This window comes from Hylobates moloch, unplaced genomic scaffold (genome assembly GCF_009828535.3).
Source record: "Hylobates moloch isolate HMO894 unplaced genomic scaffold, HMol_V3 SCAFFOLD_18, whole genome shotgun sequence".
NCBI classification, from domain to species: Eukaryota; Metazoa; Chordata; class Mammalia; order Primates; family Hylobatidae; genus Hylobates; species Hylobates moloch.
In genome coordinates, this window is record NW_026652293.1 from 38,453,284 (window position 1) to 38,471,212 (window position 17,929).

The following is a 17,929-nucleotide window of genomic DNA, read 5'->3' on the forward strand; positions in this document are numbered from 1 at the left end:
CACCCTCCATCACGCCCAGCTAATTTTTTGTATTTTTAGTAGAGACGGGGTTTCACCGTGGTCTCGATCTCCTGACCTCGTGATCCGCCCACCTCGGCCTCCCAAAGTGCTGGGATTGCAAGCGTGAGCCACTGCGCCCGGCCCCCTTTATTCAATTTCAAACAAGACTTGAGGCTCCAGGATGATGCAACAGAAAGCATTGGCGTAAGACCTTGCTTTGTCCCAGGTGCTTTCGCTTGTCACGTGACAAGCCTCACTACATCCCAGGGGGTGACAGGGACCAGTGATCCTCTTTACAGATGGGGAATGGAGGCACAGACCAGTGGAGGGACTTGCTGAAGGTTCCATTGCCTGTTAGTGATGGCATCAGGACCAGAGACCAGATCTCTCAACTCCAAGTCAGGGCATCTCCATGTTTCCTCTGAAGGGAGGGGTGAAAGAATGCCGAGAGCCCAAACATGTTTAGCCAAATCCTGTATACAAAAGATATAAGGGAAGGATAGTTCATATTTATTGAGCATGAAACATTTTTAGGGATTTTAGTGAGTTTTCATATGCTTTATTTAATTAAGAAATAAAAAAACAGTTCACTTATCCATACATGCCTGACACATGCCCCTACACAGTAAATGCTCAATATATTTGTTCAGTGAAGTAAAAGTTTCGGGCTCCTAAGGAAAAAAAAAAGAGCACTCACGATATTTCCTAAATGTATATGGAAGCGTTAAATGTGATGCAGGTAGAAGAAAACATCTACTTTGTATTAACCTAGATCAGTACTGGTTTGGTAGCCTTGAAGTAACTTCAACTGAGAAAAATGAGCAACAGGGAGGAATGCACAATAATATACAAGTTTGGAAGGGTAAACCCTGGCAAAAATGCTGCCCTTGCTCCCTTCTTCCACCCCTTCACCATGGCAGGCATTACTAATAGATCATGGCACTATTTCCTGCTGATCCTGGACAGAGCCTCAAGAGTCCTCAAACACCTTGCTCCAGGCAACCACCACTAATCCATCAGAATTGACACTCATGCTGAAATCTATTTGTCATCCCTGATAGACTTAAAGGCTCTTTCTCTGTGGCCTAAGGGGGACTCACAACCAGCTCAAGCTGTGTATACATCTCTTTCACTTTGCCAAGAGAAGGGTGCAATCTACAAAGCTTTTCCTTGGGACCATTCTGATTTGTTTTAAACTTTATGGAGGAAGTGCTGGCCTTAATTACAAAATCTCTGAATGGGTTCCTGTGTGACATTGTGAAATCTTTTAGATACCTTTTATAAATAAGCTAGATTCCTATTGGTTCAGAATTATTGGGCGTAGCCCTGCCTATGAAAAAGATTGAAACAAAATAGTCTCTAGAGATGATCTCTGGTCCTATTATTCGATTTGTATCGAGCCAGGGTTAATAAAACATCTCTGAAACAAAGGTATGTATGTTCATAGATAATATTTGGTATGATCACTTTCTTTGTCCTTATGTTTCTCCTTTATTTAAACAAGACTTGAGGCTCCAAGATGATGCTACAAAAAGCATCAGCATAAAACATTTCTTTGTTCCAGGTGCCTCCTTTGCCACATGACCAGCCTCCTTTGCCACATGACCAAATGTGGCTACTTTTGATGTGTAGCCACATCACTACATCCACGGGGGGTAAGTAGGGACCAGTGATCCCCTTTACAGATGGAGAACGGAGGCACAGACCAGTGGAGGGACTTGCTCAAGGTCCCACTGCCTGTTAGTGATGGCATCAGGACCACAGGCCAGATCTCTCAACTCTTTGAACATCTTATGTATGTTCAAAACTCAAAATGTTGTGACAAAATTGGGGAAACTGTTATGTCTACAGTTAAAGAATGTCATATGTGCATTTTAAAATATTTTATGAAATATACATTTGTGACATATTAAGAATTTTAAAACAGAACATTTTGGAAACCATAAATTATATAACTTGAATAATTTTTGGTATGGTTCCACATGTTAAGCCCTTAGAAGATACCACAATATGATCCACTCCAAATCTGATCAATTGACCAAACTTAAATCAAAATCTTATCTTTTCATTAAGTCACATTCTAAAGGAAGACAGTTAAAAGGATGGTAAAAACCATATGATGATTAGGCTATGTCTTGATTTCATACTGTGTCATTTTAAATACCATCATTCATGATTCTGAAACTCATCAAAATTTCCTGACCTGAGCAGGTCTCTACCAGGAAAAAAAAATGTTCTAATTAAAACTATTAGCCAGTATAAGAAGAGCTCTAGACTAAAAGCTTGGCTTGGAATAGCAGCACATTAACATAAGATGCCACTCTACTAAGAGGAAAGGTATCTCAGAGGTTCTTGTCCAAAAAAGAGTGTCCTGAAGAATTTAACTAACCCGAATAAATTAGTACATGATGTCACCGTTATTCCCTTCCTGGAGAGTGCCACCCTAAGCAGCACCAACACTGAAACCAAATGAGAAACATGTGCTCCTCTGGTGGAACCTGAGCGTACAGCAGAAAACCTTCACTGGAGACCTTAAGTGAGTTAACAATGAGCTCTTTTGTTTTTTAAATACCAAACATATTCAATAGATTCCCTAGAATATTAATAATTTCTGTGAACCCCAAGAAGGAAAAAAATGTACTTAAAATACACAAATATCAAAAGTTTATGAGGCCAAATATCTATCAGTAATGCTAACATTTTTTTTTTCTTTGTTTCAAGTTTTAATCAAAGCTTGTATATAGGATTACTTTATTCCTGCATCTTCTCAATTGTTTCTTCCTTGTATTTGCCCTTTTCCTTTCCTACTTGGCGAGATTTGGCTTTCCGTTCAAGGATCTTTTTGCGGTCTTTGTCCAGTTTTAGCCTAGTGATAACCACCTTGCTGGGGTGAATGCCAACGTGGACAGTTGTGCCATTAGCCTTTTCCCGCTGCACCCGTTCGATGTAGATAACATATTTCTTCCTGTAAACCTGGACTACTTTGCCAATTTGCTGACCTTTATAGTGTCCTCGTACAACCTGAACTTCATCATCCTTTCGGATGGGCATGGATCGCACGTTGTACTTCTGTCTCAGCTCCTTGGAAAGAGGGGAAGACATAATCTTCCTTCGAATGTGGGAAGGTGCATTGAAATGCCTTTTGCGATTCTTGCTTCGGTCGGAAGTCACAAAGGGATTAAACTTCATTTTGGCCGCGCCGGCTTCGGTGATGGCCGCAAAAGGCATGCTAACATTTTTTGAATGCTTACTCTGTGCCAGGCACTTTTCTAAGCATTTTGCCTTATGAACCCCTACAATAATCCTGGGAGTCAATGCCCCATTTTACAGAGGAAGAAACTGAGGCACAGGGAGGTTGCATAACTCACCCAAAGTCAGTGACAGAGCTGATAGTTGAACTCAAGGTCCAGGGTCTTCATCATCATGCTCTACTTCTCTTAATATGTTTATAGAATTTTTTGTTGTATTTTGGAAAGAAGGAGGAAAGGAACCATGACCTTTTCCTCTGACTTTAAGCTGGGACGAGAGGAAATTTTCCATCACAGTCTTCTACATTCTGACTTTGGGTGAGTAAACAACTAGATAATTCTGGTTTTCAGGGATTTAAAACAAAGACGGAACTAGGCCATCCAGATGTCATTTGGAAGGCTGTGTAAAGAGAGCCTAGTTTACATAAAATCAATTCCATCATTTCAATGTTAGAAGTAAGGTGTGCTAATAATGCAGGTGATGAGGAGCCTTACAGAATTATTTTGAGGTTAACTAAAAAAAATATACAGTCCTACTGTAGGAAGAGATATAAAAAACAGAGGATGCCAAAGGCCTGGGAGATCAAGAGCAAGGATCTGATGGTCCTTCCTTCCTTTTAAGATTTTGGATTCACATTCTTCCTGAATGTCTTTACATTACATTGTTGTCTGACTTATACCTGCTGAAAGATTTTCTTTTGTCAAAAACCAGTGCATTAACATTTCACTGAGTATAGCCTTGTGAAGTTTCCATAATGAAAATGTGGTGCATGTGCACACGTACATACGCATGCACATGCACACACATACACCAGACGGGGACGGACCTCTACCTTGAGAAAGCCTGTTTATGTGCTCGGTTTACATATTATTAAACCACCCATCTGATCTCTAATGGCAGCCCTGCTGACACTGTCTGACCCAGTTTGACAATCTGGATAGAAATTGTAGGGTTGGCTGTTCAATGGCTGTGACTTTTAACAGCACTGCTTTTGGGCCTCAAATCAATTCTCTCTGTTTACAGACCATTTCACAGCCCTTTACCTGCAACATCACTTGTGTCAGTCCCATAAATACTTTGGTGTATATAATGCTTGAATTAGCATAATGGTTTAGGCTCTAAGCTCTCAGCCCAAAGAAGGACACGTCAACATGTTCTCTTCACTTAAGCAATTAAGAGCCATTATGCTGCTTCAGTGGAAATATCATCAAGGTTAAAGACAATCCCAAACAGCCCTCTCACCTTTTTATTCTAAGTCTAATAAATGAGGCATAGAAATTGAAATGTTAGTAAACAGTTCTACTTGCAAGCTCTTTTTGGATCATGCTGAATCAGATCCTCGTTCACCAGACGTTTGCAACAGATTCAGAAATATGTATATTGAATTGTTCATTTCGTGTAAGAAAACAGAGTTTACCGATTTTATTTCAAAGCCATAGTGAGCACTGATTTATCTTTGCCAGATTTTTTAAAATTTTGGCATCAAGTTACATAAAAAAATTTCTATACTCTTATTATTTGATATAACAAAAGTGACACTTTAATGATGTGATAATGTTGCTGTGACTTTTACACTAAGGTGTATTTCCAAAGTCTTTCCTTATTGTTTTCATTTAAAATTTTTTAACCCAGCTTTATTGTAATATAATTTATATATAATGCAATTCAACTTTTAAGTGCATAGTTCGGTGCATTTTGGCAAATTTATCCCATTGCATAATTACCATTATAATCAAGATATAGAACATTTCCATAACCTAAAAAAATTCCTTCATGCCTTTTTGCAATTAACCTCCTCCCCCTACCCCTGGTAACCAATGATCTGCTTTTGGTCACTAGCTTTGCCTTTTCTAGAATTTCATATAAATAGAATCAGACAGTATCTAGTCTTAAGCGTTTGGCTTCCCATTTTCTTTATATCTTTTCCTCTTTATATCGTTCCCTCTGTCAGCGGTGGGAAGGTAATTTTGTAGGAAACATAACTTGGGTGGAATCTTGGCTCCACCATTTCTAGCTCAGTGGCCTTGAGTAAGTTATTTACATTCTCTGGACCTTAGTTTCCTCTTTTGCAGAATGGAGATAATACCCTCACGGGGCTGGCAGGGGGTATAACTAAATCTCTGCATATATGCTTAGGTAAGGCATCTAGAAAGTGCTCAATCAATGTTAGTTTCTTAGATTGGTCATTCTCTCTCCAGCTGTTCGACTTCTCACTACAAGTGAGGAGACAGCTTGCTGCAGCTCTCACTACTAAGACTGAATCTGGGGAGGCACAAGAGAACTTTTTCAGTTTTGGAAATATTCTATTTCTTGGTTGTAATGGTAATTACACAACTGTATACATTCGTCAAAAACTCATGAAACTGTATACTTAAAACTGAATTTATTATATGTAAACATATTACAATAAAGCTGAGGGTTTTTTTAATCTAAAAGTAATAATATAGAAAGACCTTGAACATATCCCTTGGTTTAAAAGAGATGTGATGAGAGATAACCTTGACTCAGTGCTTCATCAACAGAGCATGTTGCTTTGGTCAAATAAGGGAAGCATTCAAAGCCTTCAGAGTAGAAAATCTAATGTAGCCAGCAAAAGCGCTACGAGTGGCAAATGTTATGTTCACAAATCATTGTCTTTGTGTTGACTTTTTAAGTTTAGGAAAGCAGTTGTGCAATGAAAGTATAAGTAGTGTGACATAAAAACCAAGTGTGTGTGTGTGTGTGTGTATAAGAGAAAATGACATTGTGCTGACCATGTTAAACTAATAACTTCAAGATGTCATACAAGAAAAACTGAGCTCAAAAACAGATAATTGCCAGTCATGGTAGCTCATATCTGTAATCTCAGCTACTTGGGAAGCTGAGGCAGGAGGATCGCTTGAGCCCAGGAGTTTGAAGCTATCCTGAGCAACACACTTGAGAAAAAAAAAAAAAAGTTTTTTTAATTAGCTAGGCATGGTGGCACACACCTGTAATCCCAGCTACTTAGGAGGCTGAGGCAGGAGGATCGCTTGAGCCCAGGAATTCAAGGCTGCAGTGAGCTGTGATCCTGTCACTGCATGCCAGCCTGGGCGACAGAGCGAGACCTCCTCTCTAAAAACAAACAAACAAAAACAATTACTAGAAGTGTCACTTTCTTTGAGACATCTTCCCCAAATCCCACCAATGTCCTCATCTCCATTCTGAGTTAGGTACCCCTTCTCCATGTTCTGACATTACTCTGTCCCTATCTACCTCTGTCGCATTCATTATCACACTGCATTTTAAATATTGGTTTATGTGTCTATTCTCTTCACAAGACCGTGCAATCCTGGAGAGTAAGTACTTTTTTTTCTTGTATCTTCATCTGCCCATCTTTCCAATACCCTGAAATGCCCTACGTAGGGGCTCCATAACTGTTTGATGAATGAAAGAGGTCTTAATCACATTGCCTCCATTCATAACATAATAAAAAACATTCATTCCAGGCTCTATTTTAATAGTGATTTGGGCCCAATGTATATGAAGATCTGAAGTAATGAGGGAACCGCTAAGCAGCATGAAAAATGGCCAATAAGGAGAAGATTCGGAATCTAGTGGGAGCATAGGGAGCAGTTAGGAGAAGTGTCTGTTAGCCTCCACTCCCCGAATCTCTGGCTTGGGCAAGTCATGTACCATAGGAGCTCTGAGTCCAGGTTCCAGAGCCAGAGGACCTGGGTTAGATCCCAGCCTGGCCAAACTCTGTGACCTTTGACTAGCTTCTAAACCTCCCTGAGCTTCAGTTCACCTGGGACTTCACTTCTGTTCTATAATATAGAGAAAACAATAATGATGTCTTCTTCACAGGGTTTCTGTGAGGATTAAATGAGACGATGTGGGCTGGGCGCGGTGGTTTACGCCTGTAATCTCAGCACTTTGGGAGGCCGAGGCGGGTGGATCACCTGTGGTGAGGAGTTTGAGACCAGCCTGACCAACATGGAGAAACCCCGTCTCTACTAAAAATACAAAATTAGCCGGATGTGGTGACACATGCCTGTAATCCCAGCTACTCAGGAGGCTGAGGCAGGAGAATCGCTTGAACCCAGGAGGCAGAGATTGCGGTGAGCTGAGATCACGCCATTTCACTCTAGCCTGGGCAACAAGAGTGAAACTCTGTCTCAAAAAAAAAAAAAAAAAATGATGTGTATGAAGTGCTCAGCAGAGTACCTGGCACACCATAAACACTTACACAAGGTTAATTTTCTAGTATATTTCTACAGTGTTGTCTCTGTAGATGAATGGATTACGTTTGAATTTCAACTCCTTCTAATTCAGCTCCCCATTGTCAGTGTGAGCCTAGACAGATTACTTATAACCTCAGGCACCCCAGGTGCAAAATGAGGATGATAATGGTATCCCCTCATAGAGTTATTTGAGTGTTAAATGAGATAAAGAATTTACCATCATGACTGGTGCATAGTAAGTGTTTAATAAAGCCTCACCTGTCAGGATCTATCACCATATAAGCCCTGCTCCTCAACAAGAACCCTTCCCTCCAGTCAAGCATATTCCTTCCCTTATCCATATGTGCCATGCTCATTCATTTGTCATTACTTTGTTTATGCTACAGCTATTGCAGAGCAGTGGGGTGGGGGAAAAACAAAGGTTTTGAGGTCAAATGACCTGGGTTCAAAACCTGGCTTTGCAAGCTTCCCAGTTGTGTACAAGTTTCTTACCCTCCCTGAATCTTTTTTTTACCTGTAACATAGAGATGATAATCCCCACTTAGCTGGCTTGTTGTGCAGATTTAATGAGATCACACGTAGAAAGGTGTTGCATATATAATCAACATTCTGTTAAATTAATTTTAGTTTCCAATCCACTGTGTCCTTCCAGTCAGGCACACTTGCCCTCTCTTCTCTACCTATCCAGATGTCTTCTACCCTTGAAGACACACCTAAAAATCCTACCTCATCCTGGAAGCAGTCCCTGATCACACTTCCCCACCTTGATCTTACAAATGTATTATACACCACCATTCTTGTTTAGCAGATTCTGTAAATTAGCTTGTCTCTCCGACTGGCTCAGTTAATCTTAACCTTTTCTGAATCATGGACTCCTCTAATAATCTGATAGTCCTCTCCTAAAAGATACGCATATATACATGAAAATTTGCAAATAATTTCAAGATGCTAATATCTCTTGAAACCTCTGAAACAGATTATGTTCTCCCCGAGGGTGGTGATGATGTGATACTCTGTGTCTTTTGAGGCTGAGGACCTAGAAGGTGTTAGTAAAGAGCAGTCGATGGACTAATTGACTTTCAGCATCAGGAGATAAGTGGTGGCAGCACCTCCACAGAACAGAGTAGGATGCTGACCATGGCAGAGGTGGAGAAACTCTCTAGCAGCATTTCAGTCTTTAATTTTGCCAAAGCACAGCAACTTGAAGCTTCACTCTGATTCCTAAGGATGGGAAACAAGCACTGGAGCGGTAAGTAGTAGTATTAAAAAAGTAATCATGAAAATATTCCGTTCCTGCCCCATAGATGTTTTCAGTCCACAGACGCCAAAAGAGCCTACTCTCCTCTTATCTTCAACCCAGATCCATAATAACTTTTCCCTGGCCTCGGCAGTCTCTCCTTTCCCCTTAAAAGGTTGGCTGCTTGGTTTGACTATTTTTTCTCTTAATGGCCTTTGGGTTTTGCATAAAACCGTTAACTTTTGTCTCTGCTCATGCAAAATTCTTTGCTTTTGGTTTTCCTCTCTGTCATCCTAGATCTAACAAGAGAAGAGCCATATATGAGATGTAAACAGAACGAGTCTAACCTGAATTCTAGTTGTGGCTTTTAGTAGCCGGCTTTGTGACCTCGAGTGAAATCACCTGTCTGTGTGGTATCAGTTTGCTTCTTCACACAGCTTGGTGATCTCTCCCAGTTTTAACCCTGAATGATTCTGAGACATTGCAATACTTCATGGTTGGAACTAAAGGATTTTCTAAAAGCTGCACTGTCATACACAAGAAATGCTTGTAGAATCTAGTAATGGTCTGATTACTGGATTAAATGAGACTTTCCATATTTACCAGTTTTCAAAACCATCCTACAAAATACACTTAACGATGAACACATACTTAACAACAATGAACATAAGCTTTTATTTCCTTTATGATTCAAAAACTTGACAGATCTTGTATCTACTCTTCAAAGCTACAAAGAAAAAATCCACCTTTTCAGGCTTTCAGATTGTGGTGTTTTCGAGAAACGGGAGTGGTAGGTCTAACTGAAGTGAAATATATATCTTTAGATCATCTGTTATACCTCTTCTTCCTATAGCACCTGTATAGCATTGCCAATAAAGAAAGTAAATGGCATAATAAAGGCCTTCCTTGCTATGATGGGTATTCTTTCGGCAGAAAATTATCAGCAAAACATCTCAACATTCTGATAGTCTAGTAACAATATCAGCCTACATCAAAAACCGGGAAGTATATGAATAGCCAGTTTCTAATTTTATTCTGCCTACTCGGACTATGCTAACAGGAAAAAAAGATGATAAATAGCCAGAGAGATTTTCTTGACATCATGCTTAACTGAAATTTCTAAGTAAATCAGTTGGACTCATTTTTAAAGACCTACAACTAAATTATCATTGGGTCGTTTTGTTCTGCTCCCAACTGGGTTTCTGAGGGACTAGTGGTGAGATACAATGAGATCTGAAAATGGGCCACAGTACGCAAACATTGCCGTTTGGTTTGATTTAGTCTAAGTCTTGTGTAATAACTTTCTTTGAAGTGTGGGTTGAGGAGCAGGTTAGAAGCCCGAGGCCACAAGCTCATCTTGTTCTTGTTACAACTTGGATGCCCTGCAGTCCCTGCACTATATATCAGAGGCTTGGCACTGGTGTCCCTGGGCTGATCAAGAGTGGAGCCCTCATTCCCTGCACAGCAGAGCTACTGAGAGACAAACAACATAGTTGTGTTTGCTCGGGAAATCCTATTCGATAAAAGGAAACAAGTGGGTCTTTGAGGAGCTTGTGAAGCAGAGGAAGCCTGACATTTCTGTCGAGGAAAGAAAAAAGGTTAAAAAATATTCCACCCTAAAGAAAGGCTGATGGTGTCCCTGACCTAGGGAGGGATAGGACATGTTTTCTGATGGCTGGCTGGCCCCTCTCCTCCTCCAGCTTTGGAATTGTGACTTCCATGGCAGATCTCTGACCCAAGCAAATCTCGAGTGATGAATAAAGCAAGTCCACTGCTCTTCTCTGGTCTGATTTTTCATTGGCAAAATGAGGGAGTTGGACCAAGTGATCTCTTAGGCCCCATCCTACTCTAAAATTTGACGATTCTGACCCTGTGAGAGTCTTGTAGCCCACAAGAGACTAACCTTCATCCTCCTGTTGGTCACATGTTTGCCAGTGGCCCGAGTCAGATCCTTAGAGCTAAGTTGGATCATGGATGATTCCAGTAAATAACAATACCTGCACAGTTCCTTAGAGTTTGTAAAATGATTTTACATACAATATTTCATTTGGTCCATTGAAAAACCGTTTGAAGAGGGAAAAGTGTATTATTCTTTTCCTGTTATAGAGAAGGGAAGCTATGCTAAGGGAGATTAAGTCAGAACTGCTAAGGTGAAAAAAGGTATGTATAGTCAGGTCTGAAGAGAAAAAGCAAATGCAAGTCTCTCAGGATGAATGAAGCACACACATTAAATCAAAGAGATGCAATGAGTGTCACAGATGGGAACAGAGAGCATTCTGGGAACCCGTCTCTGAATTCATGCATATCAGAGCCCCCAGTGCAAATTCTGTTTGTGTGAAAAGGCAATAGTCCGAAAAGAAACTATAGAGGTTGGAACTGATTTTTCACTTCTAGGACAAAGACTCTTGGCCAAAGATAGGGGACAAGGGTCATTCTTCAACTCCTCATGCTCTGACAGGAGAGAATAGAGGAAGAGGGGGAATTTATCTTAAGGTAGTAGATGGTCACCAGTTCAAGCCAAGGACATTAGTGCAGGGCTGGTGGGAAGTGACCATTTGGGGTACTATATTCTGGACACTGAGTACCAACTATATACCAATGCCGCAACAGAGTTTATAACCATTACTTACAAGTAATATTGTCTTTTGACCAAGACTTGAAGGAATCCTGTGGAGAGTTAGGGAGCCTATAAAAAGCCTAAAGGTGGAGTGAAATGAATAAGGTCTATAACATTGATGAATTTTTAAACACACACACACACACACACACACACACACACAAAATAAAGCCTTATTCTTTCTGCGGCATACAATTAAAGAACTACAAATCTTAGAAGTGGAGGCTTCCCCCATCTGAGTGTAGGTCTGCTGGAGCAGAGGAAGTACTAGGATAACCAGAAGGTAAAATGAATGATGACAACATCAGCAACAACATGGGAATAAGCAGAGTGCCAAGGCCCAAAGATATATCCATATGTGTATGTCCATATCTGCAAGAGTGACAGCAGGACAGTGGCCGAAACAACAGAGGTTGAGGGGCAATGGAGTATGGAGCCATGTCAGCTTCAACAGCAGAACAAACCGTCAATTAAAGTTCCTGAGCTACATTGAAATTAGGAAAATTCAAGACAAAAAAGGAGTATAAACAGATGAATGTTAAGAAAGAATGGCCAGGCGCAGTGGTTCACGCCTGTAATCCCGGCACTTTGGGAAGCCGGGGCAGGCAGATCATGAGGTCAAGAGATTGAGACCATCCTGGCCAACATGGGGAAACCCCCGTCTCTACTAAAAATACAAAAATTAGCTGGGCACAATGGCGCATGCCTGTAGTCCCAGCTACTCAAGAGGCTGAGGCAGGAGAATTGCTTGAACCCGGGAGGCAGAGGTTGCAGTGAGCCAAGATCACACCACTGCACTCCAGCCTGGCAACGGAGTGAGACTCCATCTCAAAAAAAAGAAAGAATGCAGGGCTTGACGTGGTGGCTCACACCTGTAATCCCAACACTTTGGGAGGCTGAGGTAGGTGGATTACTTGAGCTCACAAGTTCAAGACCAGCCTGGGCAACATGGCAAAACCCAGTCTCTAACAACAACAAAAAAAAAATTAGCCAGGCATAGTGGTGCGTGCCTGTAGTCCCAGCTACTTGGGAGGCTGAGGTAGGAGGATAGCTTGACCCCAGGAGGCAGAGGTTGTAGTGAGACAAGATCATACCACTGCACTCCAACCTGGGTGATAGAACCAGACCTTGTCTCAGAATAAAATAAAATAAAATAAAAATGATGCAACTAGGCTGGGCACGGTGGCTCACGCCTGTAATCCCAACACTTTGGGAGGCCAAGGCGGGCAGATCACCTAAGGTCAGGAGTTTGAGACCAGCCTGGCCAACATGACGAAACTCCATCTCTACTAAAAATAAAAAAATTAGCTGGGCCCATGGTGGCGCATGCCTGTAATCCCAGCTACTCTCTTGAACCTGGGAGGCAGAGGTTGCAGTGACCCACTGCACTCAGCCTGGGTGACAGAGACTCCATCTCAAAAAAAAAAAAAGGATGCAACTAGAGGTAACCAAGGTAACCACCAAGGAAGAAAGCATTGCAGATGACACAAATCTAAAGGCATGGTTAATATAATCCTTTTGAATCTTGGATCAGTTTCAAATTTTCATAACGGAAAAACTCTGGGTCTACAAACCCAAGAAGATGAATTTAACAGGAATATATATAAAGTCCTACACATAGATTGTAAATATCAATTGAACTAGATGGGATAGACAGGATAAGAAAGCTTGGGGTTTTGGTGACCAGAGATTCAGCAGGTGACGATGATTTTGCTGCTAAAAAAAAAAAACTAAATACCTCAGGTTGCCCTGATGAAAAGACATATTAGGATCATTGGATTTTTGTGACCAGACCATGTGCACAGTGTTATAATAGATTGTTGGGGCTGTATCCTAAGAGTAACACTGATATTCCATGCATGTCCAAGGACCATGGTGGTAAGGGGTCCGGAACTATGTCTCACAAAGGGCAGCAAGAAATGAGGAAACTTGGGGAGACACAAAAGTCATTTTTAATTCCTGAGTAAGACTTCTTGAAAAAGAATCACATTTGTATGGTCTATGGGACATAACAGAACAAATTGAGAGAATGCCAGTTTTGACTTGGTATAAAGTAAATTTTCTAATAGAGCTTGTTCAAAGGTAGAGGGTTCTACCATCATCATCATCTTACCTAAGGACTCTTTCAATAGCCTCCCAAGTAGACTCCCATCCCTCCACTCTTATCTTCATCAATACATCCTCTATAGAGCAGGCAGAGTAGTTTTCAGAAAGCACTAATAGTACAGACCCATGCTCCTTTTCTTAAATAGCTCCCCACTACATAAAATAGTAACAGCTCTTAATGCTGCATGGAAAGCCCTGCAGCCTCATGTTCTGTGACTTCCCATACATACCACCAAACCCTTACACACACACACTCTTTGTGCTTCAACAATACCAAATTATCTGTAATTTTCTATACACAGTATGCTATTATGCATCTTTGTGCCTTTGCATATTCTGTTCCCTCTGTCTGAAATACCTTCACCCTCTCCAGAACCCACGTTATGTACTGGAAAAACTCCTATTTATATGTTTCCATTTATAATAGGTTTGCTTGGGCATAACCTTTTATGAAAACTTTTCACTTCCTCCCCAACCCACCCATCTCTCAGAGTTAATCATTCCCTCCTATGCTACCTCTGTACCTTTGTACATGGTTCCATTATAGCATTTATTATACCATACTGAAATGTAAACTGGGTGTGGTGGCACACACCTGTAGTCCCCACTACTTGAGAGGCTGAGGCAGGAGATACGCTTGAGTCCAGCAGTTTGAGGTTGCAGGGCATTATGATTGTGCCTGTGGATAGCCACTGTGCTCCAGCCTGGGCAACAAAGCAAGACCTCATCTCTAAGGGAAAAAAAAGAAACGTAATTTTTTTTTTATTTTATTTATTTTTTTTTTTTTTGAGACAGAATCTCGCTCTTTTGCCCAGGCCGGAATGCAGTGGCGCAATCTCGGCTCACTGCAAGCTCCGCCTCCCGGGTTCACGCCGTTCTCCTGCCTCAGCCTCCCGAGTAGCTGGGACTACAGGCGCCCGCCACCACGCCCGGCTACTTTTTTGTATTTTTTTAGTAGAGACGGGTTTTCACCGTGTTAGCCAGGATGGTCTCGATCTCCTGACCTCGTGATCCGCCCGCCTCGGCCTCCCAAAGTGCCAGGCGTGAGCCACCGCGCCCGGCCAAGAAACGTAATTATTTACATGCCTACCTTCTCTACTTTCTTGGGCTCCTCAAAGGTAAGAACCAAGTAATATTCCTCTACAAATCCCTAGTACTTGGCACAGTGCTTAGCACACAGTAGAGCTCTCAAGTATTTGTTGAATTGACATGACAAAAGGATTCTATGGTAGAAACCAAACTTAAAACACTTGAAATTGCTCAGTAATTTTAAGTTAAATAAAAGGAACCCAGGGCTAAGAACAAGGACAAATAGAAGAAGGGGAATTTTTTTTTTCCCCCGAGACAGGGTCTCGCTCTGGTTGCCCAGGCCAGAGTGCAGTGGCATGATCTCAGCTCACTACAGCCTTGACCCCCCCAGACTCAGTAATTCTCCCACCTCAGCCTCCCAAGTACCTGGGACTACACCCGGCTACTTTTTAGAATATTTTTAGTAGACATGGGATTTCACCATGTTGCCCAGGCTCCTCTCAAACTCCTGAGCTCAAATCGATACGCCCACCTCGGCCTCCTAAAGTGCCTGCGGCCAGAAGGGGAAATTTTAACGCATAAATTCCTATCATCATTTTTGCTTTTGTCTTGAAAAGCTTTAATCAGGAAGCTGGTCCCAAAGAATATTGGGCCATTATTCTTGATTTTCCAAAAAGGGAATTCTCAAGTCAAAAACTGAGACACTAAATTTATTCACCAAACATTTATTGAGGTTATACACATACAATTCACGGTGAAGTACTGAGGTAATCCAAAAGGGATATTTCGAGGCTATAATAAAATAATAAAAGAGTTTTACTGTATAGAATTATAGGATTATTAATATGCATAAGGAGCCTCTTTACATGGAGTTATCCTATATTATGTACAATGCAACTTTATAATTGGGATAAAATAGTGGTTTGCATTTATTGGGCATTCATTATGTACTAGGAACCACTCTAAGCACTTCGTTCATTCATTCAACAAATATTTATTGAGGTCTAAGATGTTATAGGCACTATTCTAGATGCTAGGATTCAACAGTAAGCAAAACACTCAAAAACCCCTGCTCTCTAGACATTTACATTTTGTAGGGGGAAACACAATAAATAAGCAAACAAATAAAACAAAGATTTTCAGATGGTGATAAGTGCTATGAAGAAATGTAAAGCAAAGAATGAAGACAGAGGCTTCCAGATGGGAGGGAGGGTGCTGGCAAATTTCACCGCAAGACCATTGCTGATAGAATTGACACAAAGAGTGAGAATGAGAGAGGGAAATCAAGGATGACTCCAAGGTTTCTGGCCTGAGCAACTGAATGGACAGCCTTGCCATTCATTGAGATAGAAGACTGTAAAAGAGGCAGCTTTTGGGGGCAGGAGGGTGCAAACGGGGCTTTAGCTTTGATTGTGTTAAATCTGAGATGCCTACCAGATGGCCAACTGGAGATGTCAAGCAGTTAGTTAAGGGGAGAGATCCAAGCTGGAGTTATCAGTTTGGAAGTAGCAGCCATATAGATGATATTTAAAGTCATGAACCTGGAGGACATCAACAAGGAGTATAAAACAAAAGAGAAAAGACTAAGGGCTAAGCTCTAGGGCACTCCAATATTGACAGATTGGAGAGATGAGGAGAAACTGAGAAGGAACATTGAAAGAGGAGAAAAACCAGGACAGCAGGGCATCCTGCAAGCCAAGAGAAGAGTGTTTCAAGAAAGAAGAATGATAACTGTGTTGAATAGTTCTAATGAGGCAAATAAAAAGAAAACTATGAATTGATCATTGCATATAACAACATGGACACAAGAGTAGTAGGTTGACACCAATAATATTGACTCATTCAAGACCCCTAACAATGCTATATGATAGGTATTACTATAATTCCCCAGAAATAAAAATTGAAGCACAGGCAGATTAAATAACTTGCACAAGGTCACACAGAAAGAGAGTGGCAGACGTGGTATTTGAACCCTGGAAGTATAGATCTAGAGCACACTCTGCTTTGGAAAATAGGAAAACAGGAGAGAGACCTTTTATGGGAAGCTGACTCTGTGGCAGAGAAGAACCTAGAATGTTCCTTTTAACCTATGATTTTGCTGGAGCTCTATTTCTGTTCATGCTCCTTGATATAATCTTCCAAGACAGAAAAAAGGGCATTGATTGACTTTAGAATTCCATTTTTGTGGCGATTTTATGGATGAGTATTTAATAACATGTGACTAGCCTAATTAGCTCAAATGGTTAGATTACAATGACTGACACTAGGGGTACAAATACATTCCTTAACATGGACCAGTTAGGTTTACAGAAAAACTCTGTCTTGTGGACACAGGATACATTTTTTTCAAAGCACAAGACTTCTTCCAAATAGTGAGCCACACCACTTGTATTATTCAATTCTCCCTTCATTCCAGGTCATATCCAAGGCTTGCCTCAATGTCATCGTCTGTGATAAATGATGAGTAGGAACAGACAGAAATGTGAATTCAGATGTTAGAGATGCTATGTAGTCACAGAAGAAAGAAGTGTTAGTGAAAGATTTGTTTGGAATTTGGCCATCTTACAATATCATCACCCCAAATACTCAGAAATTATGTTTTAATCCCTGAAAATCGATCTTCATTGCTACCTCAGGCTCTTTTCAACCCCTAACCAAGTCAGGTCCTATTAAGCTCATACCCACATTCTCTTCCTCCTCCTCCTCTATGGAGATGCACCACATTGCCATCTCACCCTACCAAAATAATTCTTGCTAGGTAATACTCCTCACTGTCCCACCAGGCCAAGGATCTGATTGTCAGAAGACAATCAAAACCATCATTGAAAAATGTTATGTACACTCAGTTTTTCCACGTTTTTTTAACAGCGTGGTAGAGGTGGGAGGGAACAGAAAACAAAAAGCATGGTCCTACTGATATAGCAACAACTTAATTTTTCCAGACGGATCCAAGGCTGGTTCCTATAAACTGGAAAGAAAATTTGACCAACAAAAGAAGGAGTCTAATCAGAAGATTATGAACATAATAAGAAACTAAGTTTCCCACTCACTGGTAGAAAGGTTTATTACAGCTTATGGGACATTTCAAAATGATGTCTTCTAAGTATCTTGCCTACTTTTAAAAATCATGCCTAGCCCTTGAATATGATGAGCAAACCAGCTGGGTAATGTTAAGTCTCTGTCCATGCCTGGCAGGTAATACGATGCACGTAGCCATATCCACAACTGCAAAGGTTGATTCCCCACAAACCTCCCCAGCAGTATATGGATAAAAATGTGAATTTTTTTTCAGCACAGAAGCTTATACATAATCCTATTACTATCCTAGGCACCTATTAAATATGATTGAAACAACGCCCATTGGAAGTCTTAAAACCTTAACCACCAGTTTTACTTCTAAAATAAAGTAAACTGCCAAAAGTTCTGATAAAAGTGACAATTTATATTTTTAAGTAGGACAACTGGAATTTTCCTATAGCTGTAGACAAA

The 17,929-nt window shown here is 40.8% G+C and overlaps 1 protein-coding gene across 1 annotated transcript; it reads right to left on the reverse strand.

Moving 5' to 3' along the window:
• Nucleotides 1-2,705: 2,705 nt before the first annotated feature.
• On the reverse strand, nt 2,706-3,218 carry LOC116457642 (large ribosomal subunit protein uL24). Its single transcript, XM_032136957.3, has one exon. It carries the CDS (start codon nt 3,187-3,189, stop codon nt 2,752-2,754), a length of 438 nt encoding a protein of 145 aa, XP_031992848.1. The 5' UTR covers nt 3,190-3,218; the 3' UTR covers nt 2,706-2,751.
• Nucleotides 3,219-17,929: the final 14,711 nt, after the last annotated feature.

What these genes read in the sequence shown, in the direction of transcription:
- LOC116457642 (XM_032136957.3), bottom strand. Translation starts at nt 3,189, where the DNA reads ATGAAGTTTAATCCCTTTGTGACTTCCGACCGAAGCAAGAATCGCAAA.